This window comes from Gorilla gorilla, chromosome 14 (genome assembly GCF_029281585.2).
Source record: "Gorilla gorilla gorilla isolate KB3781 chromosome 14, NHGRI_mGorGor1-v2.1_pri, whole genome shotgun sequence".
In the NCBI taxonomy this organism is placed as follows: Eukaryota; Metazoa; Chordata; class Mammalia; order Primates; family Hominidae; genus Gorilla; species Gorilla gorilla.
In genome coordinates, this window is record NC_073238.2 from 6,637,519 (window position 1) to 6,663,385 (window position 25,867).

Consider the following 25,867-nt stretch of genomic DNA (forward strand, 5'->3'; position numbering starts at 1 on the left):
AAAAAACCATTATGCCACACAGGACCATATTTGGGGCTTTTAGTGTCCCCTGTCCCCAAGATCCTTCTATTCAAAATGTGAGCTCATGCATGGTTTAAAAGTTGTGATGGTGTGCAGTGGACACATGGGGGATTGACATATTTTTTTCTTTACTTTTGAATAGTTGGATTTTTTTTTTCAAGACAGAGTATCACTCTGTCGCCCAGGCTGGAGTGCAGTGGCGCGATCTCAGCTCACTGCAAGCTCGCAAGCTCTACCTTCTGGGTTCATGCCATTCTCCTGCGTCAGCCTCCTGAGTAGCTGGGACTACAGGTGCCCACCACCAGGCCCAGCTAATTTTTTATATTTTTAGTCGAGACTGGATTTCACCATATTAGCCACGATGTTCTTCATCGCCTGACCTCGTGATCCGGCCACCTTGGCCTTCCAAAGTGCTGGGATTATAGGTGTAAGCCACCACGCCCAGCCGAAGATGACTTCTTAAAATAGACACTAAGTATGAAAATACTTGTAGCCCAAGTAAATTCTTATTAGAGGGAATCCACTGAAGAGGAGTAATCATATGCATACAATGACATGTTATATAATAGATGTTAGTCAGCTGATACTTGTTCAATGGGCTCATGGACAAATGCACATAATATTAAGGTTAGAAGGTATTCACGACTTTACATAATCAAATTGTATCTGGACCAATGTAGAACAACTAAGGCTAATATGACAGCCTTCCCCCAGGGGCTACCCAGTCAACTTGCAGATTGACGACATTGAAACCCATCCCTCAGGGATTTTGTTCTCACCGAAATAGACACTTATTCTGGGTACGAACTCACCCTTTACATTTGCAATTGTTCTGCTGGTACTACCATGAGTGAACTTAAATAATTTGTTATTCACAATCATGATATCCCATACAACATTGTTTTTGACTAAGGAATTCATTTCACTGCAAAAAAAATATGGTATTAGGCTCATGTTTGTGCAACTCATTGGATTTACAACATAATCCCCATCACCTAGAAGAATCTGACATGATGGAATGGAATCATGTAACTCAGTTAGTGCTCCCAGCTGGTAAACAACACATAGTGAGGTTGGGATGTTGTCTTACCGTGTGTGGTATAAACTTAGAGTCAGTGACCACCTTGTAGTGTTATTTATCTTACAACAAAAACACATGAATCTGAAAGTCAAGGGGAGGGGGCTCCCTGCACTATTATGCCTAATTTGCACTTGCAGACTTTTTCTTCCCTTTTGTGAAACTTTGGGTTCTCCTCATTTAGAGATACTGATTCCCCAGGGAAGAAACTAACTTCTTTTTTTTTTAATTTACAAAAGGTAGGCTACGTTTATTAGAGTCACACACAGTTGACTGTCTCAGTGTGACTCAAGACCACAAAAAAACCATTTTTCCTTCACTTCTGAGTCCTGGGGTTAAGACCTAGACCAGCAAGCATACTGCTTGGGGTCCCTTCACAGGTTTACAAGTTTTTCATTGAGGGCAATCTGTGACTGTGTGAGGTTGGCCAGGTAGGTCACCATCAACAGATCATTGATGTTGCTGTGGAGCATGATCTCGAAGTCATCGGGAACTATTTTTGGTACTTGGTTAACCAGGCTCATCAGGAAGTGGCCCACCTTCCTGATGGTATTGTCAGCTGACACCTTTCCAGATAGTATATACTCTGCATATTGCAACACTATGCTCAGGGCATCCTGGATGCGAGCTGATGCCCCTCCTACTTGCTGCAAGTCACTTGAGAGTCCAACAACTCTGTTGGGGCTAAAGCAGGTCTTCATGATCAGGTCAACTCTGATGCATTCCGTGTCATAGTATGCATATTTCACTGTCAGAGGTGTGAACACTCCCACGGTCCTCCCAGGGACACCCATTAAAGTGCTGACATAGGCTTCGATGCTCATATGGCCGTTCTGGAGACTTGTGTCCACAGTGAGGTGGATGGGGTTGGGGGCCTCTCGGCTGTAGTACTCATGGATCAGCACAGAGTGCTCTGTGATGTCATGGCCTGCAGCGTACCACACCAAGATGAGCTCATTTGGAGAAACTTTTTTATGCAGTTCATACATGTTCTTAGCAAATTCCACGTCAACAGCCACTTCATCTGACTCATTGTGTGACACTGAAAAGCAATTGGTGACCTCCACTGAGTGTTTGTTGACAGTTCCCAACAGGGTCCCGATAACTCGGGCAGCACCCTTGTTGCGTCTCTAGTAGCTGTCCACAGTGGAGGCCAAAATGACTGGGTGCAGCCTGACCAAACGGCCACCAGGGAAGGGCCCTGGAAGAGCAGGACCAGGCAGAGTGGGTGCTGGGGTCTGCACTGGAGCTTGCACTGAGGCCAGGGTCTGGCTTTAGATGACAGGTTTCATTAAGTGGAAGCTGAAATACCATTTGGGGATATTTAGTTCTTCTTGAAACTAATGGTAAAGAAAACAGCAGACCTATTAACAGATAATTGATCTAGAGATAGCCAAGGTGAAATTGGGTTTCTCTATTCAGTAGGGGCAGGGAGGACTATGTGTGGAACACAGGATTATCTCAGTCATTCCATGTGTGATAGTACATGAAAGAGATGAACAGTTGTAGTGCTGTTCACTGTGCAAAAGTATCCCTTCTTCCTAACGTGGGAGGGCTGCTTTTGCAAATATGTCTGTGCTATTTCTCACTGGTCCTACCTCTTCTGTTCTTGGAATCAAACTCAGTCCATGACAGATCCCACTACTAGCTGAATTTCTTTATTAGTCCTATCACAAATAAAATTTTGTATTAGCACCTCAGGGGATTTCTTTAATTTTGCAAAAGTATGTCATCCTAATTTATTATTTTTTTCCTAAGATCTGGCAATGAGGATCGGTTCTCTGCTTCCTATCTTACCCTGCTCACTCACAGCTGCTTCAGGTGAGCTCCTTTTTAGGTTCAGAGTTATGGCTGACCTCTGCTTTAATCAAAACGAATGTATTTTTGTTTCTCATTTTGTTTATTGCTTCTATCTTCAAATTAGAAATCCTAGAGCTAATTAGATTTACTTTTGTGTTTGTTTTTGAAAGAGCATCCTGCTCTGTCACCCAGGCTGGAATGCAGTGGTACAATGACTGCTCATTGCGGTCTTGACCTCCTGGGCTCAAGTGATTCTCATGCCTCAGCCTCCTGAGTAGCTGGGCTTACAGGCACCTGCCACCACACCTGGCTAATGTTTGTATTTTTAGTAGAGACAGGGTTTCACCATGTTGGCCAGCTGGTCTCGAACTCCTGATCTCAGGCGATCTGCCCCCCTTGACCTCCCAAAGTGCTGGGATTACAGGTGTGAGCCACCGTGCCCAGCCGATTTTTGTGACCATGAATGGGGACAGATTTCTTAAACAGATCACAAAGAGCCATAGTTTTAAGGGAATAAATTGATAAATTAGACTATATTCAAATTAAGAATTTCTGTTTATTAAGAGACACCACTAAGTGACAAGACAAGTTGCAGAGTGGAAACAGATCTATGAATCCATAGAACTGACAGAGGGCTCACATCAACAATATGTAAAGAGCTCTTAAAAATTACTAAGAGAAAGAACAATGGGTAAAACACTTAAATGTGTAACTTATAAAAGCAAAACTTGAATGTGTTCAGCTTTCTTAATATTCATGTAAATGCAAATTAACATCACAACAGGATAACGTATCCTCCAAAACGGCTAAAATGTAAAAGATAGAACACCAAGTGTTGGAGAGAATCTGGAGCAACAAGAACTCTCATCACTGCTGGAGGGGATACTGTGTTTGGCATTGAATAAAGGTTCTAGAAAGGAGCACATTTAGGGCTCAGGTATTTCACTCTTAGGATAACAGAAATGCATGCACATCTGCATCAAAAGACATCTATGGAAATGTGTGTGGCATCATTCTCTGTCATTGGAAAAATATCTTGAAACAAAACCCAAATGTGACTTCTGTTTTCCAGCTTGGAAGCTGTCACTCCTGTCCTCACAATAACAACAAAAAACACCTTGAACAAACTGAAAATTACAACTTTTCTTAGATCCATCAGAGACTTGAGGTTATCAGGGCAAACAGTTATCCCCCAAATTGGAGAGGCAGTGAGTCCCAGCCTAACAGGATCAGAGGCTGGCCACTGGAGCCAGAACCACGGTGGGAAGACTTACATGTAAACAACAAATCACTGGAGGCTCCATGCACATAAACTTGAGAATTAAGAATTAAGGGAGCCCAGTCTTAGGGGGCCCTACACTTTCATGAACCTCCAAGAGCTCTGCCAGACGCTCTTATGCACATCACAGAAAAATTCCCTCCTCCTTCCCACAGGGAAGGGGAAAAGTAACTACTTTGAAATACGCCCTGGGTGTTCCGTTCTCCTTAGCAAAAGCCTGCCCCAGGGAAACTATTTCACAAGAGTCTAACCACCTTGGGCTTTAGCAGGGCCTAACACACGTTAGAATAAGAATAAAAATTGCATCAAACTTTTCTTCAGAACTCATGCAAGCAAGCAAGAAAATTCCACCAACCTAAAATTCTGTATCCTGCAAAATTATCTTTCCAAAGTGAAGAAAAATAAAGACTTTCTCAGACAAACACAAATTTGCTGTCAGTAGATCTGTCAAAATATTAAAAGAAGTTATCCAGAGAGAAGAAAATGATATAGGCTAAAAACTTGGATCTACATAAAGAAAAAAGGTTTTAGAGAAGGAAGAAAGGGGCTTCCTGCCTCCCTCCTCCATGGGGCACTGGTGCTATGCCCAGCTCCCAGATGCCCCTACCCAATGCTGAATAAGAACACAGAGCACCGTGAATGGCTGGCTCTAAAAGGAAAAGTGGAAAACTTGTGTTCTCAACCCACAGCTGCTACTGCTACATTTAAAGACACTGCAGTGAACATTGTAAGTTCTCTGGCTCATGGAGGGAGGAATCTATTCCAAAGACTCTGAGAAAAACTGTAAATTAAACACAAATATGGTGAAAGCTGGTTCCTGAGCTTTATTGATGTTAATAATGCACCTTATTGGCCAGGCAAAGTGGCACATGACTGTGATCCCAGCACTTTGGGAGGCCAAGGTGGGAGGATCACAAGGTCAGAAGATCGAGTCCAGCCCGGCCAACATGGTGAAACCCTGTCTCTACTAAAAATACAAAAATTAGCTGGGTGTGGTGGCACGTGCCTGTAATCCCAGCGACTCAGGAAGCTGAGGCCGGAGAATTGCTTGAACCCGCTGGTGGAGGTTGCTGTGAGCTGAGATGGCACCACTCCACTACAGCCTGGTGACAGAGGAAGACTATCTCTCAAAAAACAAACAAACTAAAAACAAAAACAAAAAACAAAAACAAAAAAACAAAAAACTGGTCACCTTTTCACCATATACAAAAATTAACTCAGGTTGGATTAAAGATTTAAATTTAAGACCTCAAACTACAATAATCCGAGAAGAAAAACTTCAAAAGTACCATTCTGGATATGGGCTATGGGAAATAATTCATGACTAAATCTTCAAAAGAAATTGCAACAAAAGCAAAAGTTGACAAATGGGACCTAATTAAACTAAAGAGCTGCCACACAGCATAGGAAACCATCAGCAGAGTAAACAACCTACAGAAGGGGGGAAATTATTCACAAACTATGCATCCAACAAAGGCCTAATATTTAGAATCTATAAGGAACATAATTCAACAAGAAAAACACAACCCCATTAAAAAGGGGCAAAAGACATAGACACTTCTCAGGAGACATACATGCAGCCAACAAACATGAAAAAAATGCTCATCATCACTAATCATGAGAGAAATGCAAATCAAAACCACAATGAGATATTATCTCACACCAGTCAGAATGACTATTTTTAAAAAGTCAAAAAAAAAAATAGCAGATACTGGCAAGGATAAGGAGAAAAGGGAATGCTTATACACCTTTGGTGGGAATGTAAGTTAGTTCAGCCACTGTGGAAAGCAATTTGGAGATTTCTCAAAGAACATAAAACAGAACTAACATTCAACCCAGCAGTCTCATTACCGAATATGTAACCAAAAGAAAACAAATCATTCCAGCAAAAAGACATACGCACTTGTATGTTTATTGCAACACTATTCACATTAGCAAAGACATGGGATCAACCTAGGTGCCCATCAACAGTGGACTGGATAAAAATGTGGTACATATAGACCATTGAATACTACGCAGCCACAAAAAAGAATAAAATTATGTTCTTTGAGGGAAAATGGATAGAGCTGGAATCCAGGAAGTGAACTAATGTAGTCACAGAAAACAAACGCCTCAGGTTCTTATACATAGGAGGTAAATTCTGAGTACCCATGGACATGAAGATGGTGACAATAGACACTAGGGACTGCTGGGGGGGGGGGAGGAAGGAAAAGGTTGAAAAACTGCTGAGTACCATGTTCAGTACCTGGATGTTGGGATCATTCATACCCCAAACCTCAGAACCACACAATATACCCAGGTAATAAACCTCCACATGTACACCCTGAATCTAACATAAAAGTTGAAAAAGAAAAAACAGAATGGAATCTCTGTTTATTCTCAACGTATCAGTTGTGCCACTCTTCAATTTGAAACTCCCACTATTGGCTATATTTGGGGGTGCCCTATTTCCCATCTCATAACTTATTTTAAGAAGCACAGCAAAATAATGTGTGCGCTTGGGATTCAGTTTTTGAAACAAAACACTGAGCCTTCAATGACCTTCCTGTACATGTAAAAGCACACCTGTCTGCATGGCAGCAGTTGGACTTCACAATGTGGATTGTGCCTTCACCCTGGAATCTTTATGCCCTATCGCCATCGTGATGGGATTAGGGATCTCCTGCCCTTGGTGCTACGTGCCACTGTCTGTGCTGAGTTTTTCAAAGGTCAGAGCAGATTGAACCTTTGTGGTTTCATTTTCCCTGATTTTGATTTTTCTTATGGGGAACCTGTGTTGCTGCATTCAAGGTATGTTCATACTGGCCTGTCAAATGCGAACTCTTCAAATTACTAGTTAATGCTTTCAAAATATGTTATTTAAAAAATTATCCTCTGTGTTTTCCATACACAGTTATAAATATGTTTCATGGTTATGTTTTATTCCTCAAATTATATATTTGATTATTGTACCAAGCAGAGTACCTTTGAAATTTTTCTTCATTTAAAAAACATGTATCTTGGCTAAGGCCTGTAATCCCAGCACTTTGGGAGGCCAAGGCAAGAGGATCACAAGGTGAGAAGATCAAGACCATCCTGGCCAATACAGTGAAACCCTGTCTCTACTAAAAATACAAAAAATTAGCCAGGCATGGTGGCAGCTTGTGTAGTCCCAGTGTGAATTGGGATTCAGTTTATTCCCAAATTAAATATATATATATTACATATATTTTATATAGAATATATATTATATATAATATATAATGTATAAATATATAATTGTGTATATAATTATATAATATATAATACATATTATATATCATATATAATATAGATTATATAATATATATATTATATATTATTTATACATTATATATAATTATATATAATACATATATAATATATAATATATATATAACATATATATAATTTCCTTTTACATCCTGCATCCTTCAACGTTCCATCCCCCACCCCACAGATTAATTATTCCCTAGGGGAGAATATGGCAAAGTTTTTAACCTAATTAAGAACCCATGAAATCATCACTTTCCAAAACTTTGGAACAAAGCCACAGTAGTATGGATGGGTTGGAGGCTTTTCACACCATAAAATGTACCTATCTTTGTTTTTAACATGTTTTTCCCTTCCTCTCTTCTTTTTTTGTGAAATGTGTATTTAGTTTAATAAATTTGTAGTAAGTCATTTCCATTCACATATTAATTTTTTAAAGTAATAAGAACGTGTATTGTCTACGTGTGAAATAAAACTCACATTTAGTTTTATGCTTTTAGAGTTATCCAAAATCATGGAATTGTCAATCACAGTCAATCACCCAACCTACTCACCTTTCCAGTGTAATCTTAGTCAATTTTTTTTTTTGTTATCCAATGAGTTGCAGTATTTCAACTCAGAAAGATAAATAGAATGAATTGGTAGAGACTATTAACTAAGAACATACAGTTTTATTTATACTCAGAAGCAAGTAGATTATGTACACAAATTTGAAGATAAAAATTAAAAGGATAATTGTGTAAATTTGCATGTAGAGAGCTTTGAAAGCCTGTTTACTTGTTAATGCTGTTTTGATGTATTGTGTGACTTTGTTCTCCCGACCCATCATCCAGAGCTCTCTGCAGGAGCTAAGTGCTCATCAGTTCCATGACTTGGAAACTGTCTAAGTTTAGAGGCACTTGTATTTGTTAGTAAATAAGGCAAGATGATATTGTTTCACAGGTTTTAGTGCAGAAGACTGAATAGATAAGCTGCTCCACCCAGTACACTGGTGTTCATTTCATGGTCATCTCATCTGTTAACCATGGATAAAAAACACTTATCTTCAATGATCTTCCTGTACATGTAAAAACACACCTGTCTACATGGCAGCAGTTGGACCTCACAATGTGGATTTTGCCTTCACCCTGGAATGTCTATAATGCCCTATCGACCATGGTGATGGGATTAGGGATCTCTTGCTCTTTGTCCTGCCACTGTCTGTGCCAGCCAGGCCACTGGGCCATTGTGGCAGATGGTGATGCCCTTTGTGTGGAGCGCACTGAGTGTGCGCTGAGGCAGACACAGTATTTTTGACAACTTTATCTGCTTCTTTCAAAACTGGGTCTGCATTATGATAAAGTGGTCGGTTTTAGGCCAAGCAGGTGTATGTCATAGAACAATGACTTGTGAGTTCAGAATCCTGGGCGTGAATAAGCCTCTGAGCCTTATTAAGCTGTGAAATCTAAAGCAAGACATTTCCCTGATAATTAAGCTTCATGAGCACTTATACTGTACACTTTACCTACATCAAATCATTCGGCCATCACCACAGACAAATGGCCTGATTGATTTACTATCACCTTTCCCTGGGCAGAAAAAGACAGAGATGAATGTGCCCAAGCTTATGAGCCCCTCATCAAAAGAGCCAAGATGGGAACCCAAGCATACAGCCCCAATGCTGAGGCTCTGAACTACTGACCTGCCCTAAGCACTCAGCCTTGGGATCATGAGTCACTGTGCAAGGGAGTTCCAACATCTGCATGTATGTCTGGAATGATCTGAGCCTGTAGAATTCCTACACACTGGCCACATTATAGGGTGGTATCTGTGGTCACACCGCTCAGGGCAGGTATTAGTACATGAATAGCTTAGCGGTGTCATAGTCTTTATGTGATAGGCTCATAAAAGCCCAAATGCTTTTGAACTGGTTGCAGATTTTGAGTTGGAGGACAGCACTTGGGACAACCGATCACATTCCTTCAGTGCGTGGCCACTCCTCAGCACATATCCCACAGCCGGTAAATAATGGGAAGATCCTGTACTGATGTTTGATGGTGTTATGAACTTCAAATGACCCCTATAGAAATGTTAAAAAAAAAAAGTCTGTGAGCTACACAACCTGGGGACAAGACAAGTAAGAACACAAAATATCACTAAATAACGAGCCTCATGTGTCACCCTGCTTGCAACTCCCTCGGCAGCTGGTTTGAAGAGCCTCAGTGCTCACCAGGGGCCATCTCCCTGCTCTGTCCTCTCTCACTGTGGGTTGCCTGGGCGGAACATAGGCAGCCCCTCACATGATGACTGCAAACACAGGGCAAAGGAAGACTGAACGGAAAATGTATGGTTATAGTGGTTACTTTGAAGTATAAGCATTTCAGTATTTTCTAATCTTTAATGATCATTTTTAGGGGAGGTTTTTTTTTTTTGAGACAGAGTCTTGCCCAGGCTGGAGTACCGTGGCATGATCTCAGCTCACTGCAACCTCTGCCTCCTGTGTTCAAGCGATTCTCCTGCCTCAGCCTCCCTAGTAGCTGGGACTACAGGCACGTGCCACCACACCTGCCAAAGTTTTTGTGTTTTTAGTAGACACGGGATTTCACTCTGTTAGCCAGGATGGTCTCAATCTTCTGACTTCATGATCCACCCACCTCGTCCTCCCAAAGTGCTGGGATTACAGGCGTGAGCCACCACACCTGGCCTGATTTTTTATTTTTTATTTTTTTGAGATGAAGTCTCTGTCACCCAGGCTGGAGTACAGTGGTGCAATCTCAGCTCACTGCAATCTCTGCCTCCAGGTTCAAGGGATTCTCCTGCCTCAGCCTCCTGAGTAGCTGGGTTTTTTTGTTTTTTTTGGTTTTTTTGTTTTTTTTTTTTTAGTTGAGATGGGGTTTTACCATGTTGGTCAGGCTGGTCTCGAACTCCTGACCTCAAATGATCCACCCACCTCCACCTTCCAAACTGCTGGGATTACAGGTGTGATCCACTATGCCTGACTGATTATTTTCATAACCAAGAAAAGAAATAAATACAATTAATGCTGGTGCATGGTATTAAATCTAGTTTTTAAAAAATGCACACATAAACAAGGCAGAACCCTATACCCTCCATGATAAATGCAGTAGCAGTGTATGTGGGTCTGTGGAGGTTGAAAGGGACTTGGTAGATGTCAAGAAGGTAGTGGCAGTCTTGCTGGGCTTTTAAAGGGTCTGAAGAAGTGACAGGATGCTGTGGTTGAATCCTAGCAGGTATTTTAGCATTTGTTCATTTGGAGTTTGATTATTTCACATTGCTTTCCTTTGCCATTACCTGGAAAGCCAAGGGCTCTACTCTCATTTCCTTGCTACTGTTTCTTTGCCTTCCTTGGTCCGTGAAGAAGATGGTCCAGGAGAAGCTCATTCCATGCTTGTTAACCAGGCACACCCCTAAGTACCAGTCCCTGAGTCATTCATGAGTAGCACTGCCAATGAACTGACAGCCATGCTGTGTCCCTCCGCATCCCCTAGGTGACTCGAGGAAGCCTTCCAAAAAGCGTGTGAAAAGGGAGCCCTACTCTACTACCAAGGTAAAGTAGCCTGTCTTTGCCTAAGATGTAAATGTTGTTTTCTTGGATCCTTTATTTTTCAGTTGATATCAGCTATGGGAAAATTATCCACTACATTATAGATGTTAGATAATATTTCCTTGGGGATGTAGGAGGTGTATTTTACCAACTGACACCTGATTCCAGAGGACATGCAAAATTGGCAGTGTCAGATAATACACTGCGTGTTAAGGGATGTTTTCTTCAGGAACAAGCTTTCCACTTCAGATAAGAATTCTTCAATTGCTACTCAAAAATTACCTAGACAGAAACATTCTTCAAGAAAAGCTCCTGTGCTTTCCTAAGGGAACTCTATTCTAGAGTTGGGGCTTTTGACTTGAACCTTATTTCCAGTCTTGGTTACCCAGAGTTTCCAAGTGAACAAAAGACCTGTGTGAGCCATCCATAGCATAGCCTGATTCTCAGAGTGTTTTCCTTCTCTAATTACAGGTGACTTCGGGGAGCACATTCAATGGTACGTATTCTGGAATCACTCACTGGTTGTTAGAAAAGGATTCTACAGGAAATCTGGAGCTTAACTGCTGGCTTTTGTCTGGAGAGCCTCCATGATCCAAGATATCTGGTGGGAATGAGGATGTGGGGTATAGTAAAAGAAACTGGTTTTCCAGGTGACATACTCTTTTTATCTATGTATAGTTTCTGGGAAAGTGTTCACATTAGGTTGTGTGTGGGTATGTGTGTATTAGGGCGGGGGTGGGGTGAGGTGGTCTGTGTGCAAGTCTGCATGATTTACTTGTGAATGTGTGTCTATGTGTGTTTTCCCTAGGAAAAAAATGTTGTGTTTACCCAGCACAACTCTCAGTGCCATTTTTCTTAATTTAACAAGTCAGACCACATACTTTACTTACATTAGTTCACACCTCATCATCATCATGCCCATATGTTGTGAGCTTGTTTATTGAGCCCACATGCCAGATGGAGAAACTAAGCCACATAAATAAATGTGCCCTGGTTCACTTGCTGCATAGTGAAGAGTCAAAATGTTTACTCATACGGTGCTAATGTTGAAGGTCTGAACTACTACCTCTATTTATCAGCCAGTGAAGAGATCACTATTCACCATGCAAGGGAGTTCCAGCACCCTCTATGCCTGGAATTACCCACACCTGCAGAGATCCCAAACGCCACCACTCACATAAGAGAGCCTCATGATCTCATAATCCAGGTAGCTATGTAGACATCTTCCTGCAGGTGTCACATAGTCCTTAGTGTGAAACCAACATAGAAAGCCCATGTTTCTGATCAAATCACAGGTTCTGAAACACTAAGGGAGGCACTAAGTAGGACAATGTGGTGCCTGCATGTCATAGCTGGGTCTCCTCAAGACATGGATCAAGTCCAATAAGAATTGGGGAGATGCTTTAGAGTCTTGATGGAGTTATCACCACAAGCCCTCTGAGCTACACACATTAGGGATCATGACCATTAAATACTCAAATTACCATTTGGTTGTTATCCGGGTATCTGTCGTCCTTGTGGCAACTCTCTTGTGAAGCTGGTGTGGACAGCCTCAGTGCTGGAGCTGTGCCTCCCTTCTGAGTGGACCGTTTCTGTGTTAGCAGGTGGGTACAAGCATGGGGGTCAGCACACTCAGTGGATTTACACACACAGCATTGAAGAGTAAGGCTGGGCTTCGTTATTTATACATTTTCAATAAATGATGATCTTCATAACATAAAATCAATGATGTAGTACACTAGAATACTGTCCCTAGTATTGAATCTTGTCTCTCAACAAAGGGTTGCTTAAAGTCACATGACAGATTCCATTCAACTGATGACACATGCTGTAGCAGCAGTTAAAGCAGTCATTTGAAAAGGCTTTTACTATAAACTTATGTGTGAGCCTGAAGTGGAGGATAAAAGAGGTGATTAGCTCCCCTGTGCCATGTTTCTATTATGTGCGTGGTGGAGGAAAATTACACAGGAAGGTGATGGAGAGAACAGAGCAAAGGATTGGACAGGTCCATTGAACCCATAAGACTATGTTGAGGTTAGTGAATGAGACTGGTCGTTTTAGGTCAAATTTTACCCAGAGCTGGTGCAGCCACTGCCCATTCTTAGCCAGACCTTATTGCAGGCAGCTCTGATCAATAGTCAAGGAGGCAGTGGGGGCTGCAGACTTAATTCATTAAATCACCAAAGCACCAGCCCACACTGCCACTTTTCCAGTTAATTCACAGTAGCTTGCATATTCAGGTTTGATCAGTGGAAGCGAAGTTACTCTTTGCAGACCCATCTTTTGACAATCATTTTGCAGTGTCAGAAGGTCTGAGCAGCCTCGGGAGGCAAGCAGTCCCTGGTCCCCCAGTGTAGTCACTGGAGGAGGCAGTCACTGAGAGGCAGCTGGCAGGGTGAAGGGAAAGGGGAGGCAGGCCACAGAGATGACAGCCTTTAAGCTGTCATACTGGGGAAGTCAAGGATCTGAAAGAGGAAGGAGAATTCTTTATCATTAAGGACCTTTCCTTATCTCAGGCATTTCCTCCAGAGCATCACCTTTGTCCAGCCACACACCTTGGGCTAGGAGGACTGGAGAAAGACTGTGAAGGGTCTCTTGGGTCTCTGGCACAGGGCGTGATGAAGAGGTGGCAGTTTTTCAGGAATCTCTCTCTCTAGGGAACCAAATACATTTCCCATCTCAGGTCCTTCACTCAGCGGGGTTGAGGTTCTGCTCGTCACTTATCATCTCTGAATGTCAGCACCCTCAAGTGTAAAATCTCAGCCACAGCCCCTCCTCTGCACCCCCTGCAGGGCTGATGTTCTCCATAAACCATAAGGCATCATGCCCACGGAAAAGCTGAACAGGAAAGCATGCTCCACTGCCCCGGAGCATCCAAGTTCCCCCTCCATATTCCGCCACTGCTAAGTGTCCAGCTTATTCCTCCTGGCATGTAGTAAACACTTAGAGAACATTACTGAAGTACCAGTCCTCTCTAAGGTTTTCCTGTATTTAGTGATTTTTTAGCCCTGTACTGTGATACTAAGAAGTAGGGCCTAAATAAGGCTTAAAAAGTATTGCTAAAATTACATTATGACAGTGCAGAGAACTGAGGGCAGAGGAACGACATGAGCTTGCTAGGTCCACATGGCTTAGTGGAATTTGAATCCGGGCCCCCACTCTGCATCAGCCCTGCACTCACAGTCATCCTGCTGTGTTCTCCTCTCCAGGAAGGCACTGCCCACACAGTCTGTCTGATAGAGGTGTTGAGTGCTCACTGAACTCCGTGATCTTCCTGAAACCCAACTTTGATTCAGTGGGCTCTGCTTGGAAGCCTGTAAAGAAAAGCATCATAAGTTTAAACTTAGAACAGATTATCACTATTTTCCCTCTGGTCTTCTGTCAGCAAGATGTCAACAGCCCTATCTATTGTAAATGTATTAACCAGCATCTTCTCTGATAGAGAATACAAGAAGATATGCTGTGCACACCAACCAGTGTCGGAGACCTCATGGCTCCCCGGTAAAGAAGAAGATGTACCCACAAGAAGGTACTGTGGAAGTTCATTAATTAAGTTGCTTCAAGAATTGCAATTGCGGGGAGTATTCAGTGTCCCATATGTAAGAGGAAACTATGAAGAGACTAAGCCATATTTTTTAATGTGTCAGGATTCTAATTTGCCTGGTCAGTAAATATTGCTACAACCACAAAAGTAAATATCTACTTAAAAGTCAATTTTGGTTCATGTTTAATGATAGACAATGTTTCAAGCTAATGTCTAGAACTTACCTGGTTGTTAAACATAAGCATAGATCTCCCTGAAAGAGTGGTGCTATGTTATTATTTTTCAATTAATATATTTCTTTAGAGAGTTTTAAATTGACATAAAAACTGAGCATATGGCCAGGCATGGTGGCTCACGCTTATAATCCCAGCACTTTAGGAGGCCAAGGCAGGCGGATCATCTGAGGTCAGGAGTTGGAGACCAGCCTGGCCAACATGGTGAAACCCCATTCTCTACTAAAAATACAAAAAAATTAGGCGGGTGTGGTGGCAGGCGCCTGTAATCCCAGGTACTCAGGAGGCTGAGGCAGGAGAATCGCTTGAACCCGGGAGGCAGAGGTTGCAGTGAGCCAAGATCATGCCATTGCACTCCAGCCTGGGTGACAAGAGTGAAACTCCATCTCAAAATAAATAAATAAATAAATAAATAAATAAATAAATAAATAAATAAATAAATAAAAATTGAGTATATAATACACGAAGTTCCCATATTATTCTGTCTCCTCACCCTCACTTCCTAATTTCACCTATTAGTAACATCTTACATTACTGTGGTACATTTGCTAGAATAATGAGAAAATATTGATACATTATTATCCGAAGTCTACATTTGCATAATGTTCATTCTTTCTGTTATACATATATATGAATTTTGAAATGTTTAAAACATTATGTTCACCCTTATGGTCTCATAAAGAAAATGTTCACTTCCCTAAAAATCCTCTCTTCTCATTAATCTCTGTCCTCTTTCTCCAGAAACCTCGGCAACTATTAATATTTTTACTATCGCTTCAACTTTGCCTTTTCCAGAATGTCATATAGTTGGAATCATGTATTATGTAGTTTTTTCAGATGAATTTATTGCACTAAATTGATGTACGCTTTAGCTGCTTTCATGTCTTTTTTATGCCTTAATGGCAAAAAATGGCACATTAAATCACCAAATAATATTGCATTAAATGAATTTTTGTCTTTTTATTCACCTGTTGAAGAATTCGGTAGATTTCATGAGAGAAACCATCTGGGCCTGGTGCTTTCTTTTTCGGAATGCTCTTAATGTGAATTCAACTTATTTAATAGACATAAGTTTATTCAAATTAGGATTCTAGCGTGACCTTGGGAAGATTGCCTTTCAAGGAATTGATACATTTCACTGAGGTTATCAAACTGCGGTCATAGAACTGTTCATAATATTCCTTTTAATGCCTAACAGTTCAGTAGAGATGGCTCCTCTTTTATTTCAGAAATTGGTCATTTGTGTTATCTTCTTTTTCTTGGTTAGCCTGCATATCAATTCATTCATTGTAATGAGCATATCAAAGAACCAGCTTTTGGTTTTATTGATTTTCTGATGATTTCAGTGTTTTAATTTTATTGATTTCTGTGATGTTGTTTATTACTTTTATTTTCTTTCCATTGCATTCCTCTATTTTCTACAGTTCCCTAATTGAAACATGATATTACTGATTTTAGGTCTTGTGATTTTTAGTATATTGCATCCAATGCTATAGATTTCCCTCTAAGGACTGCTTTTGCTACATCCAGAAATCTTGCCAAGTCACATTTTCTTTTAATGTAGTTAAAAGTATTTTTAATTTTCTATTGAGACTTCTTCTTTAACCCATGAGTTATTTAAAAGTGCATTGCTAATTTGCAAATATTTGGGGATTTTGTGGCTCTTTTACAGTTGTTGATTTTTTGTTATCAGGTATGTGTTGCAAAAGCAGTTGTCTACCTCATCTTGCCACCACCCAAGATGGCCCAGGATGTGGGCTCTCCCTGAGTGAATCTTTGGCAATCTGCCAACCTGATGTGGTCAGCCTCCTTCTTTAGTCTGAGCTTGCCTTCTGCTTAGAAAGGGCCATTCTCAGTTCTGGCAGGGAGTTTTCCCAACATTGAGAAGGTGGCATTCTTACTCCCCAGTGCAGCCTGCACCTCTGACCGGTGGTCAGCAGACAGGACAGAGGTCCTCATTAGACAGAGTTCAGCGGGGTCTCTGACCAAAGTGCATCTTCAGAGTCTGCACCTACCCACTGTGACCACGGGCAGGCTCTGAGTCCTAAAGCAGGAGGAACTGTGCCACCATCCTGATTGGAAATTTGTGAGGATCACCATGTTACTCAAGTAAGGTCTTTGGAAAGTGTAGTATTACTACTGTTTGTGAACTGCTTGTTGGTGGCCTGGCTGAGCCACACACTTTATGAAAACCAGGACCCCTCAGCTGGTGTGGGTGTCTATGCAGCCTGAGACCCTCATGTGAACAGCTTTGTGGCAGCTGTCTTTGCCCCTTGCCACCATCAGTGCCTCCTTGTTCCTGGGCACGGCTTTCTCTGATGGTGCTCCATTGTTTTCCTGCACCTCAGTGTCTACAGCTGGATGTCTCTTCTGCAATCTAGGTGAGGAGGCATCAATAATAGTTCTGCTGTGGCACTGCCCTCCTTCTTAGCTTGTCTTGCTCTGTCTTAGTCTCCCTCAAAGATCCCACCCTTCAGGTTCTTTCACAAGTTTCTTATTGAAATCCGAGCAGAAAACTATGACCAATATGACCAATCCTATACTCACTGAAGACATGAATGAAGAATTAAAACAATTCTCCATGGACTCTACCATATAGATCCCTAGAAGTAATTTCTAAAAAAAAAAAATCAAGGAAGATGTAATAGTTTTCCATAAATTAGAATACCCTACATGTACAATTAAATGAAATGGCTAGTATAGTCTTGAAACCAAAACCAGATAAGGTAAATTAAATTCTGTGATATTTTAAAATACTTTAAATTCTGACTAATGTGAGTTAATCTCAAAATATGAAATAGTAGATTAACATTGAAAATTCAATAAATAAAATTAGCTACCTCAACAGTTTAATGGAAAAAATGTGATTATTGCAATAGATTCAGGAAATTCGTGAATAACATTGACCCTATATTTGTAGGACAACTATCTGATTAACTTTAAGTGACCTGTGACAACCATTTGAATTAATGCTGCTTTCACAGCATATCTCTTGGCTTGTTAAAAACCCGACAAGAATTTCCGTAACATTAATTTATTTTTAACACCTATATTGGGTGTGAACCCACCATAAAGTTTGCCCACTGAAAAGATCTGCAATTTGATGCTTTATTAAATTGATACTGTGTGCACCCAACACCACGATCTAATTTAAATATGTTTCCCTCACCCAAGTTCTCGCTTGCGCACTGGCAGTTAATCCCCACTCCCATCTCCAGCCCTAAGCAATACTGCTGTGACATTCCATCTCCATAAATTTCCCGCTTGCTTTATAGAAATGGACATATATATATATTTGGAACCTGACTTCCTTCATTTAGCATACTATGTTTGAAGTTAATTGACGTGTTAGCACGTGCTAGTCATGTGTTTTCCTTCATAGTCTGCTGTGTTTATTCATACAGATAGTGTTTATTCATTTATCAGTTAATGGACATTTAATTATTTTGTTATTTTCTTTGATGAGTAATGTAGCTTTGAGCATTCATATACAGTCATGTAATGCATAATGACATTTTGGTCAAAAAAAATTTTTTTTTTTCTGAGACCCAGGCTGGAGTGCAGTGGCACAATCTCGGCTTACTGGAACCTCCACCTCCCAGGTTTAAGCAATTCTCATGCCTCAACCTCCCGAGTAGCTGGGACAACTGGCACACCCCACCACGCATGGATAATTTTTGTATTTTCAGTAGAGACAGGATTTTGCTGTGTAGGTCAGGCTAGTCTCAAACTCCTAGCCTCAGGTGATCCGCCCACCTCTGCCTCCCAAAGTGCTGGGATTATAGGCATGAGCCACCACACCCAGCCTAATTTTTTTAAGAAACGAGAACTATTTTCTAAATTACTTTTGCCAATTTATATTCCTACCATGATGTATAGTACTAATTTCACTGTACAATGTATGGTAGGCCCCAATATGTAAGAAATGATGAAAGTAACACATAAAGATTAGTACAAAACAAATGAGATTATCATTGTTGCTATCATCTTTGTCAAATTCTGAAAACAATCTGAGTATATTTTTATGTAAATATGCTCGGCAACATAGCTGAAAAAAGCATTATCAGTTACATTTATCAGTAACAAAGACATAAATTTGAAGGGGAAAAAACACTTGTACTAACAACGCAATGTCAGAATTAACATAAAAATTCTGCTGGTCACTTTGGAATATTTAATTGCCTGGGGCAGTGTTTAGTAGACAAATGAGCATCTATGGAGCACCCAAAGTAGGGGAATCAACAGAACTTGGGTTTCAAAAGTTATCTGGGTTTAGAGCATGAAACTTTGTTAGAGGACACACCCCTTGCATGAGCGAGGTGACTTGGTGTGTGTGGACGTGTTGGAGGCACAGCATAATGGTGGCTTCCTCCAGAAAGGGACATTTGGGGTGGATTCATTCCATCTAGACAACACAGCCTGATGTGGCATGGACATGAATGGAGGTGAAATGGTCAGTAGTTGAGAGGATCAGTACTGACAAGGGCCGAGGCGAAAAACCTGGGAACCCCTTCAGGTGCAAAGACTTCAGTTGAAAAAGGAGGTGGTCACAGGAAATACTGAGACGGGTCAGCAATGCATGGGAGACAGAGTTCTTGGCCCTGCAGGGTGAGTAGTGTGGATTCTCAAGTTTTCTCCTCTCTCCATTAATTTCTTTCCCAATGCAGATGACCTCCATCATACAATCTTCAGCAACCTTGAAAGATTGGACAAGCTTCAGCCCACTCTTGAAGGTAAATGAAGGCAGCTAACAAGACTGGCATCTGGGCTTGGCTGTGCGTGTTTTCTATCGTGGGGAAATATATATAACACAATATTTATCATTTGAACCTTTTAACCAAAGTGTGCACTCCGTGGCATTCAATATATTCACAGGGTTGCATAACCAACACCACTATCTACACCCACAATTTTGATGATTTCTTACAAAACCTTGTCCACAATAAGCAATATAGCACCTTCCCCCTATTTCCAGCCCATGGTGATTCCTATCCCACTTTCTCTTGTATGAATTTGACTATTCTAGGCACTTCATGTAAGTACAATTATACAATATATTCCTTTTGTGTCTGGCTTATTTCACTAAGCATAATGTTCTCAATGTCCACCCATGTTGTATCATCTACCAAAATTATGTTCGTTTTTTTACAGATGGATGATGTAGCATTGCATGTAGACCACCTTGCTTTTATTACATTCATTTGTTCACTGATGGTTGGATTATTTCCACCTTTTGGCTCCTGTGAAAAATGATGCTATAAACATTAGTATACAAACATCTGTTTGATTTCTGTTCTCCATTCTTTGGGGTGCCTAAGAGTAGAGTTCCTGGGTCCAACAGGAGTTCTATATTTAATCTTCTGAGCCACTGCAGACTGTTTCTCACAGTGGCTGCAACTTTATCCATTTCTACCATCAATGTATCAGGGTTACAATTTCTTTACATCCTTGTTCACACTTATTTTCCTTTAAATCATCCTAGTAGGTGTATATTGGTGTCTGCTTGTGTTTTTCATTTGCATTTCCCTAATGACTAATGATCCTGAGCAGCTTTTCCTGTGCTACTATCTGTGGCTATATCTTCTTTAGGGAAATATATGTTGAAGTCTTTTGCCCATTTTTAAAAAGTTGTCTGGTTTTTATTTAGTTGGTTTGTTGTTGTAGATGTTTGAATATATCTTAAATATATTTAAAATATATTCTAAATTTTAGTCTCTTACAAGATAAATGATTTGCAAATATTTCCCCCTTTGTGTAGAACTTTAGATTCACAAACTTCATTAATTTGTAAGAAATCCTCAGCAGTTGACCCCAAACAGATAAGACTGAAGCAGTATTTTAGGAATAGTTGAAAGTATGATCACCACAAAACATTAGCATAATCAAATCCTGCAAGCTACATGTAAGGCACAATGACAAATAAGGCAGCAAAGGGCCATCTGGTGATTAGTTCACCACACTTGTTGCAACTGTTTGTGCTGCAGAATTAAAACACACCAGCATTCAACCCATGTGTCCTCTCTTGAAGTAAACTGTCGTATGTTGGCTGGCCTGAACAAGTGTAGATATTCTCCATCCTCAATTAATATGCATGCATGACAAAGAAAAGGAGGCCTGGATGAAAAAATATTGTGTGATTAATAATTATGCTTTAATTAATTTTAAAGGATATAATTTCAGTACTTCTAATTCTCCCATCAGCAGTTATAACAAAGGATTAGTGAATAAATACCATAGACTGTTTTGCCTAGAATTGAATCCAATCTGTCTATTAAACTTTGCTTTTATTCAAGTGCAAAATGCTAAAACACATAACAACTACAGTGACAGCCACTGTGGATCCTCAGAGGTAAAATTAGTCTTGGGACATAAATCCTGCAAGCTAATATTGTTTTTACAGGGTTTAGAAAACCATTTAACTGGGTTTCAAACCTCACAGTGTGAGCAGTGGGACTCTCATCAAACTATAGCATGTGCTTCAGTACCATTTGTAGACTGACTCGTTCCCATTGCCTTAAGTTGCCATCAGCAAAATGCCAGGGACTCTATTTCTTGCTCCTTAGCTCCTCGTTCCTGCCTGTCTTTCCACGAGGGAAGATTTTCCAGCAGGAGCTCAAGCTGTGCTTTTAATGAAACACATCCACACACACTGTCCTGTTGTCCACATTAAGCAGAGCTCCCTGAATAACTCATGAACAAAAGTATCTATGAATAACTCTTGCTGTGTGTCCTCCTAGCCTCTGAGGAGTCTCTAGTTCACAAGGACAGAGGAGATGGAGAAAGGCCAGTCAATGCGAGGGTAAGGTTGCCTTGCTTTCTCTGAAATAGAAATGTTCCTTTCTTGGTGTCTTTCTTTTTCAACTGACTTTACATGTGGAAAAATGACAATGTCCATGACAGGTATTAAATGCAGTTTTCTGAGGGGGAGGAAGAAGTGACTCTTAGCAACTGATATGTAATCCAAAATGGCATTTAGCTATGACGGCTTCAGGTTGTAGACTGTATCCTTGGGATCCTTGTCCTTGGAAGCAATGTCTACTCCTTGGATTCAGTATTTTGCACTTGCCAACCTACGTGGACCTGAGAGATACACCATCCAGAAGCTGATGTCTTTTCCAGTGTGTATCCTACCCTTGTCTTGGAGGCCTTGAAGTTGACTACACTTTCTGATCAAGTTTTCAGTATTCATTGAGAGAAACAGAGCCTTGTGCAAATAATCCACAACATGACATACCCCTCAAGAAGTTTTGTTTCTGTATTGCTGGTGGTGCAGGTGGCCCCTCTGAGGCGTGAATATAGTAAGTATTCTGGAATCACTTGCCAAGAAAACAATCTGGATGCCAAGAAACGTGTGGCATCCTTGCCTGGTTTCAATGTGAAGAGCCACCCTGATCCTGGGATTGTGATAGGAATAAGTATAGGGGAAGTGTTTTTTTAAAACCTGAATTCCTCAGGGAAAAATTATGGCCAAATTTTGAGGAAGCAGCTGTGCTCCCTTTTGGGTGGTGCTGAGTTGGGTGCTTGAGGATTGGTGGTGTCTTGTGTGAGGCTGCATCGTGTGGTGTGAATGTGTGTGTTTCTGTACAGGTGAGGCTGTGTGTTTTCTCAGGAGAGATTTCCCACTTATACAACCCAATCACCAGTGTCCACTTCTAACAATAAAATCCACCCCCGCTCTACTCTCTCTGTACAGTGACTCCTCCACCCTCACCAGAGCCATCCCCGGGTCTGCCTTATTATCCCGACTGCTCAGGTGGAGAACCTGAAGGGCCAAGGGAGTGGCCCCAGCTCCTGAGTTCCTGAATGAAAAAGTGAAAACACGAACCCAGGAGTGTGGGCCAGTGCTGACACTGACATGCACTTAGTCATGGGGTGTTCACCACCACACAGGGAGTCCAGCATTCATGTATAAACCCAAAAGCAACGAGCCCAAAAGGCCCCAGACACTGCCCATCATCATAAAGTGGCCTCCGTGGTCACACAACCCAGGGCAGTTATAGGCTCATCTCCCCACGGACAGGCATAGTCATCAGTGTGTCAAAAGCACAAAGATCCCCAGGTGTTTGGCTCAGCTCACAGATCTTTTTTTTTTTTTTTTAACTTTTAAGTTCAGGGGTACATGTGCAGGATGTGCAGGTTTGCTACATATAGAAATGTGTGTCATGAGAGTTTGTTGTACAGATTATTGCATCACCCATACATTGGCCTAATATCAGTTATTTTTCCTGATCCTCCCCCTCCTCCCACCTCCCACCCTCCAGTAGGCCCCACGCACACAAATTCTAAGAGGAGTGGGGGACCACAAAGGCCAGTGTGGCCCACTTCAGTTGTGAAGTTAATTTGCTCAGCAACTGGCCAAAGTCTATAAGGATGAGTGATGTATTTTAGTAGATTTAGTAATACTATCTTCCCAAGCCCTAAAATGCTCAAATCCTGCCAGCCAAAAATGGTGAGGAGGGACAGATAGGAACTCTGTGTAGCACTTGGTTATTAGCCTGGCTTCCATCCCTTAGTGGCAACTCTCTTGTATATGTGGGTTAAAGACCCTCAGCATCAAGCCAAGCCTCCTCCATGAGGAGCCATCTCACTATTGACTGGCTAGTGCCGGGTATGGCCACCAGCCCAACTGAAACAAAATGTTGCCTTAAAACAAGTGTAAATCTCATACAACAGGCAAATGCAGAAGCAGTGTGGTCTCACAAGTTGTAAAGAGGACAGTCGCAATTTTGCTGGACTTCAACCTGGGTAGAAGACAGGAGGGAACTCTGTCACTGAATCACGGCAGAGTTCAAGGCCACTTGTAGACTATTTCGTGTTACAGAAGGTGGCCTTTAGCTACTAAGCAAAGGCCTCAGTTTCTCATTTCTTTCCTGTTCATCTTCTTGGTCATCCTTCTTCCGCAAGGGAAACGAGCCCAAGCAAAAGGCAGTTTCAACATTAATTTGACCGAGGTTTTGTGCAGTTTATTATCATCCAGGTAATCAGGTGCAACCCAGTCTGCCTAGCAGCCCCCCTATCTCTGCTCTGTGTTTTCATTTAATAAACACTTTGGTCTACTTACTATGTGCTAGATTTTCTCGAGACCAAGTAAATGAGAATCTTTATGTTGGCAGCTAAGTTAGATTTAACATAACTGACAAAAATTAAAATTTCTGATTTCTTGTAAAAATATTTTGTATGTGTGAATGCATACTGAATGTAAAGTGGATAAAAAAATCACACTTGCACTCATGGAAGGCTTTTCATGAATTTGTCAATTTCTAGTTTTTATATTTCCCCACTTCACCGGATAATGCATACCTGAACCTGGAAACTGATTCCGACTGCAGAAAGTGTTCTGAGACATATCCCTTAGCTTCACTAGTGCAGGTCCACCTGGGAGTATGTCCCAGCATCAGCTTGGCCCATGCTGTGATAAGCCAACTCCATGCACCACACCAAGCAAGCCCCTGGGTGATTCACAGTCTCCACCACCAGGGAACTGACCTTTATTCTGTGTTCTTCAAGCTCCCCATGGGGACACCGTCCACGACATCACGAACGAGGAGGCCGTCCACGACACTGCCAATAAGGACACCTTCCATGGCACCGCCGACGAGGTCGCCATCCACGGCACCACCGACGAGGACACCGTCCACGGCACCGCCGACGAGGATGCCGTCCAGGGCATCGCCAACGAGGACGCCATCCACGGCATCGCTGACTGGGACGCCATCCAGGGATTCACTGACTGGGACGCCGTCCAGGGCCTCGCTGACTGGGACGACGTCCAGGGCCTCGCTGACTGGGACGCCATCAAGGGCATCACTGATGGGGACGCTGCCCAGGGCATCGCTGAAGGGGACGTCGTCCATGGCATCGCTGACGGTGTCACTGTCCAGGGCATCGCTGACGAGGACGCCGCCCAGGGCATCGCTGACAAGGACGCCATCCACGTCACCACTAACTGGGATGCCATCCAGGGATTCACTGACTGGGACGCCGTACAGGGCCTCGCTGACTGGGACGCCGTCCACGGCTTCGCCGAGGAGGTCGTATTCCACGGCATCGCCGACGGGGACGCCGCCCAGGGCATCGCTGATGGGGTCGCCATCCAGGACATCGCCGACGGGGATGCCGTCCAGGGCATTGCCGACGGGGACGCCGTCCAGGGCATTGCTCTCGATGACGCCGTCCACGGCATCGCTAACGAGGATGCCGCCCAGGGCATCGCCAACTGGGATGCTGTCCAGGACATCGCTAATGAAGATGGATTCCACAGCATCGATAACAAGGATGCCGTCCAGGGCATCGATAACGAGGACGCCATCCAGGGCATCGCCAACGAGGACGCCGTCCAGGGCATCGCCACCTGGGATGCCGTCCAGGGCATCGCCAACTGGGACGCCGTCCACGGCTTCGCCGACGAGGTCGCCTTCCACGGCATCGCCGACGGGGACGCCGCCCAGGGCATCGCCGACGGGGTCAACGCCTAGGGCATCGCCGACGGGGTCGCCGCCCAGGGCATCGCCGACGGGGACGCCATCCACGGCATCGCCGACGGGGTCGCTGCCCAGCGCATCGCCGACTGGGAAGACGCCCAGGGCATCGCCGACTGGGATGCCGCCCAGGGCATCGCCTATGGGGATGCCGCCCAGGGCATCGCCAACGGGGACGCCACCAAGGGCATGGGCAACGAGGTTGCCGTCCATGGCATCGCTAACGAGGATGCCGTCCACGGCATCGCTAACGAGGATGCCGTCCACGGCATCGCTAATGAGGACGCCCTCCACGGCGTCGCTAACGAGAAAATCAAATGTTAACCAGCAGTGACCTGCTTCAACACCATCATCGGAAGTCAGAAGTTGAACTCTTTTTTTAAGTTTAAAGCCTGCATAATATTCGCTGTATTATTATTCAGCATATTACTATTTCCTTCATGATGGAAATTTGGTTTATCCCAATTTTCTATTCTATCAAAACACCACTACATAGAAAATCCCCATGCACATATTTCTCCTAATTGTGGAAATATTTTACATAAAAGACTCTAGACATGGGATGAAATTCCCAGGGTACTGGAATTTTAAAATAGATAGGTACTTCCAAATTGACCTCT

At 42.4% G+C, this 25,867-nt stretch overlaps 1 protein-coding gene and 1 pseudogene across 1 annotated transcript; one reads left to right on the plus strand and one right to left on the minus strand.

The window, feature by feature from the left end:
* Positions 1-1,363: 1,363 nt before the first annotated feature.
* LOC129530467 (eukaryotic translation initiation factor 3 subunit F-like) lies at positions 1,364-6,440 on the minus strand (annotated as a pseudogene).
* A 500-nt stretch (positions 6,441-6,940) lies between these two features.
* On the plus strand, positions 6,941-25,571 carry LOC129530466 (bifunctional hemolysin/adenylate cyclase-like). Its single transcript, XM_063697645.1, has 10 exons — positions 6,941-6,968; positions 10,937-10,995; positions 11,464-11,488; positions 14,435-14,521; positions 19,437-19,502; positions 21,507-21,568; positions 22,043-22,184; positions 24,277-24,704; positions 24,894-25,232; positions 25,272-25,571. Exons 1-10 carry the CDS (start codon positions 6,941-6,943, stop codon positions 25,569-25,571), a joined length of 1,536 nt encoding a protein of 511 aa, XP_063553715.1.
* The last annotated feature ends 296 nt before the right edge of the window (positions 25,572-25,867 follow it).

What these genes read in the sequence shown, in the direction of transcription:
- LOC129530466 (XM_063697645.1), top strand. Translation starts at nt 6,941, where the DNA reads ATGGGGAACCTGTGTTGCTGCATTCAAG. An exon ending in CCTGTGTTGCTGCATTCAAG is followed by an intron (nt 6,969 to 10,936) that starts GTATGTTCATAC and finishes CGCATCCCCTAG; the next exon opens with GTGACTCGAGGAAGCCTTCC. An exon ending in GCTTCAGCCCACTCTTGAAG is followed by an intron (nt 19,503 to 21,506) that starts GTAAATGAAGGC and finishes GTGTCCTCCTAG; the next exon opens with CCTCTGAGGAGTCTCTAGTT.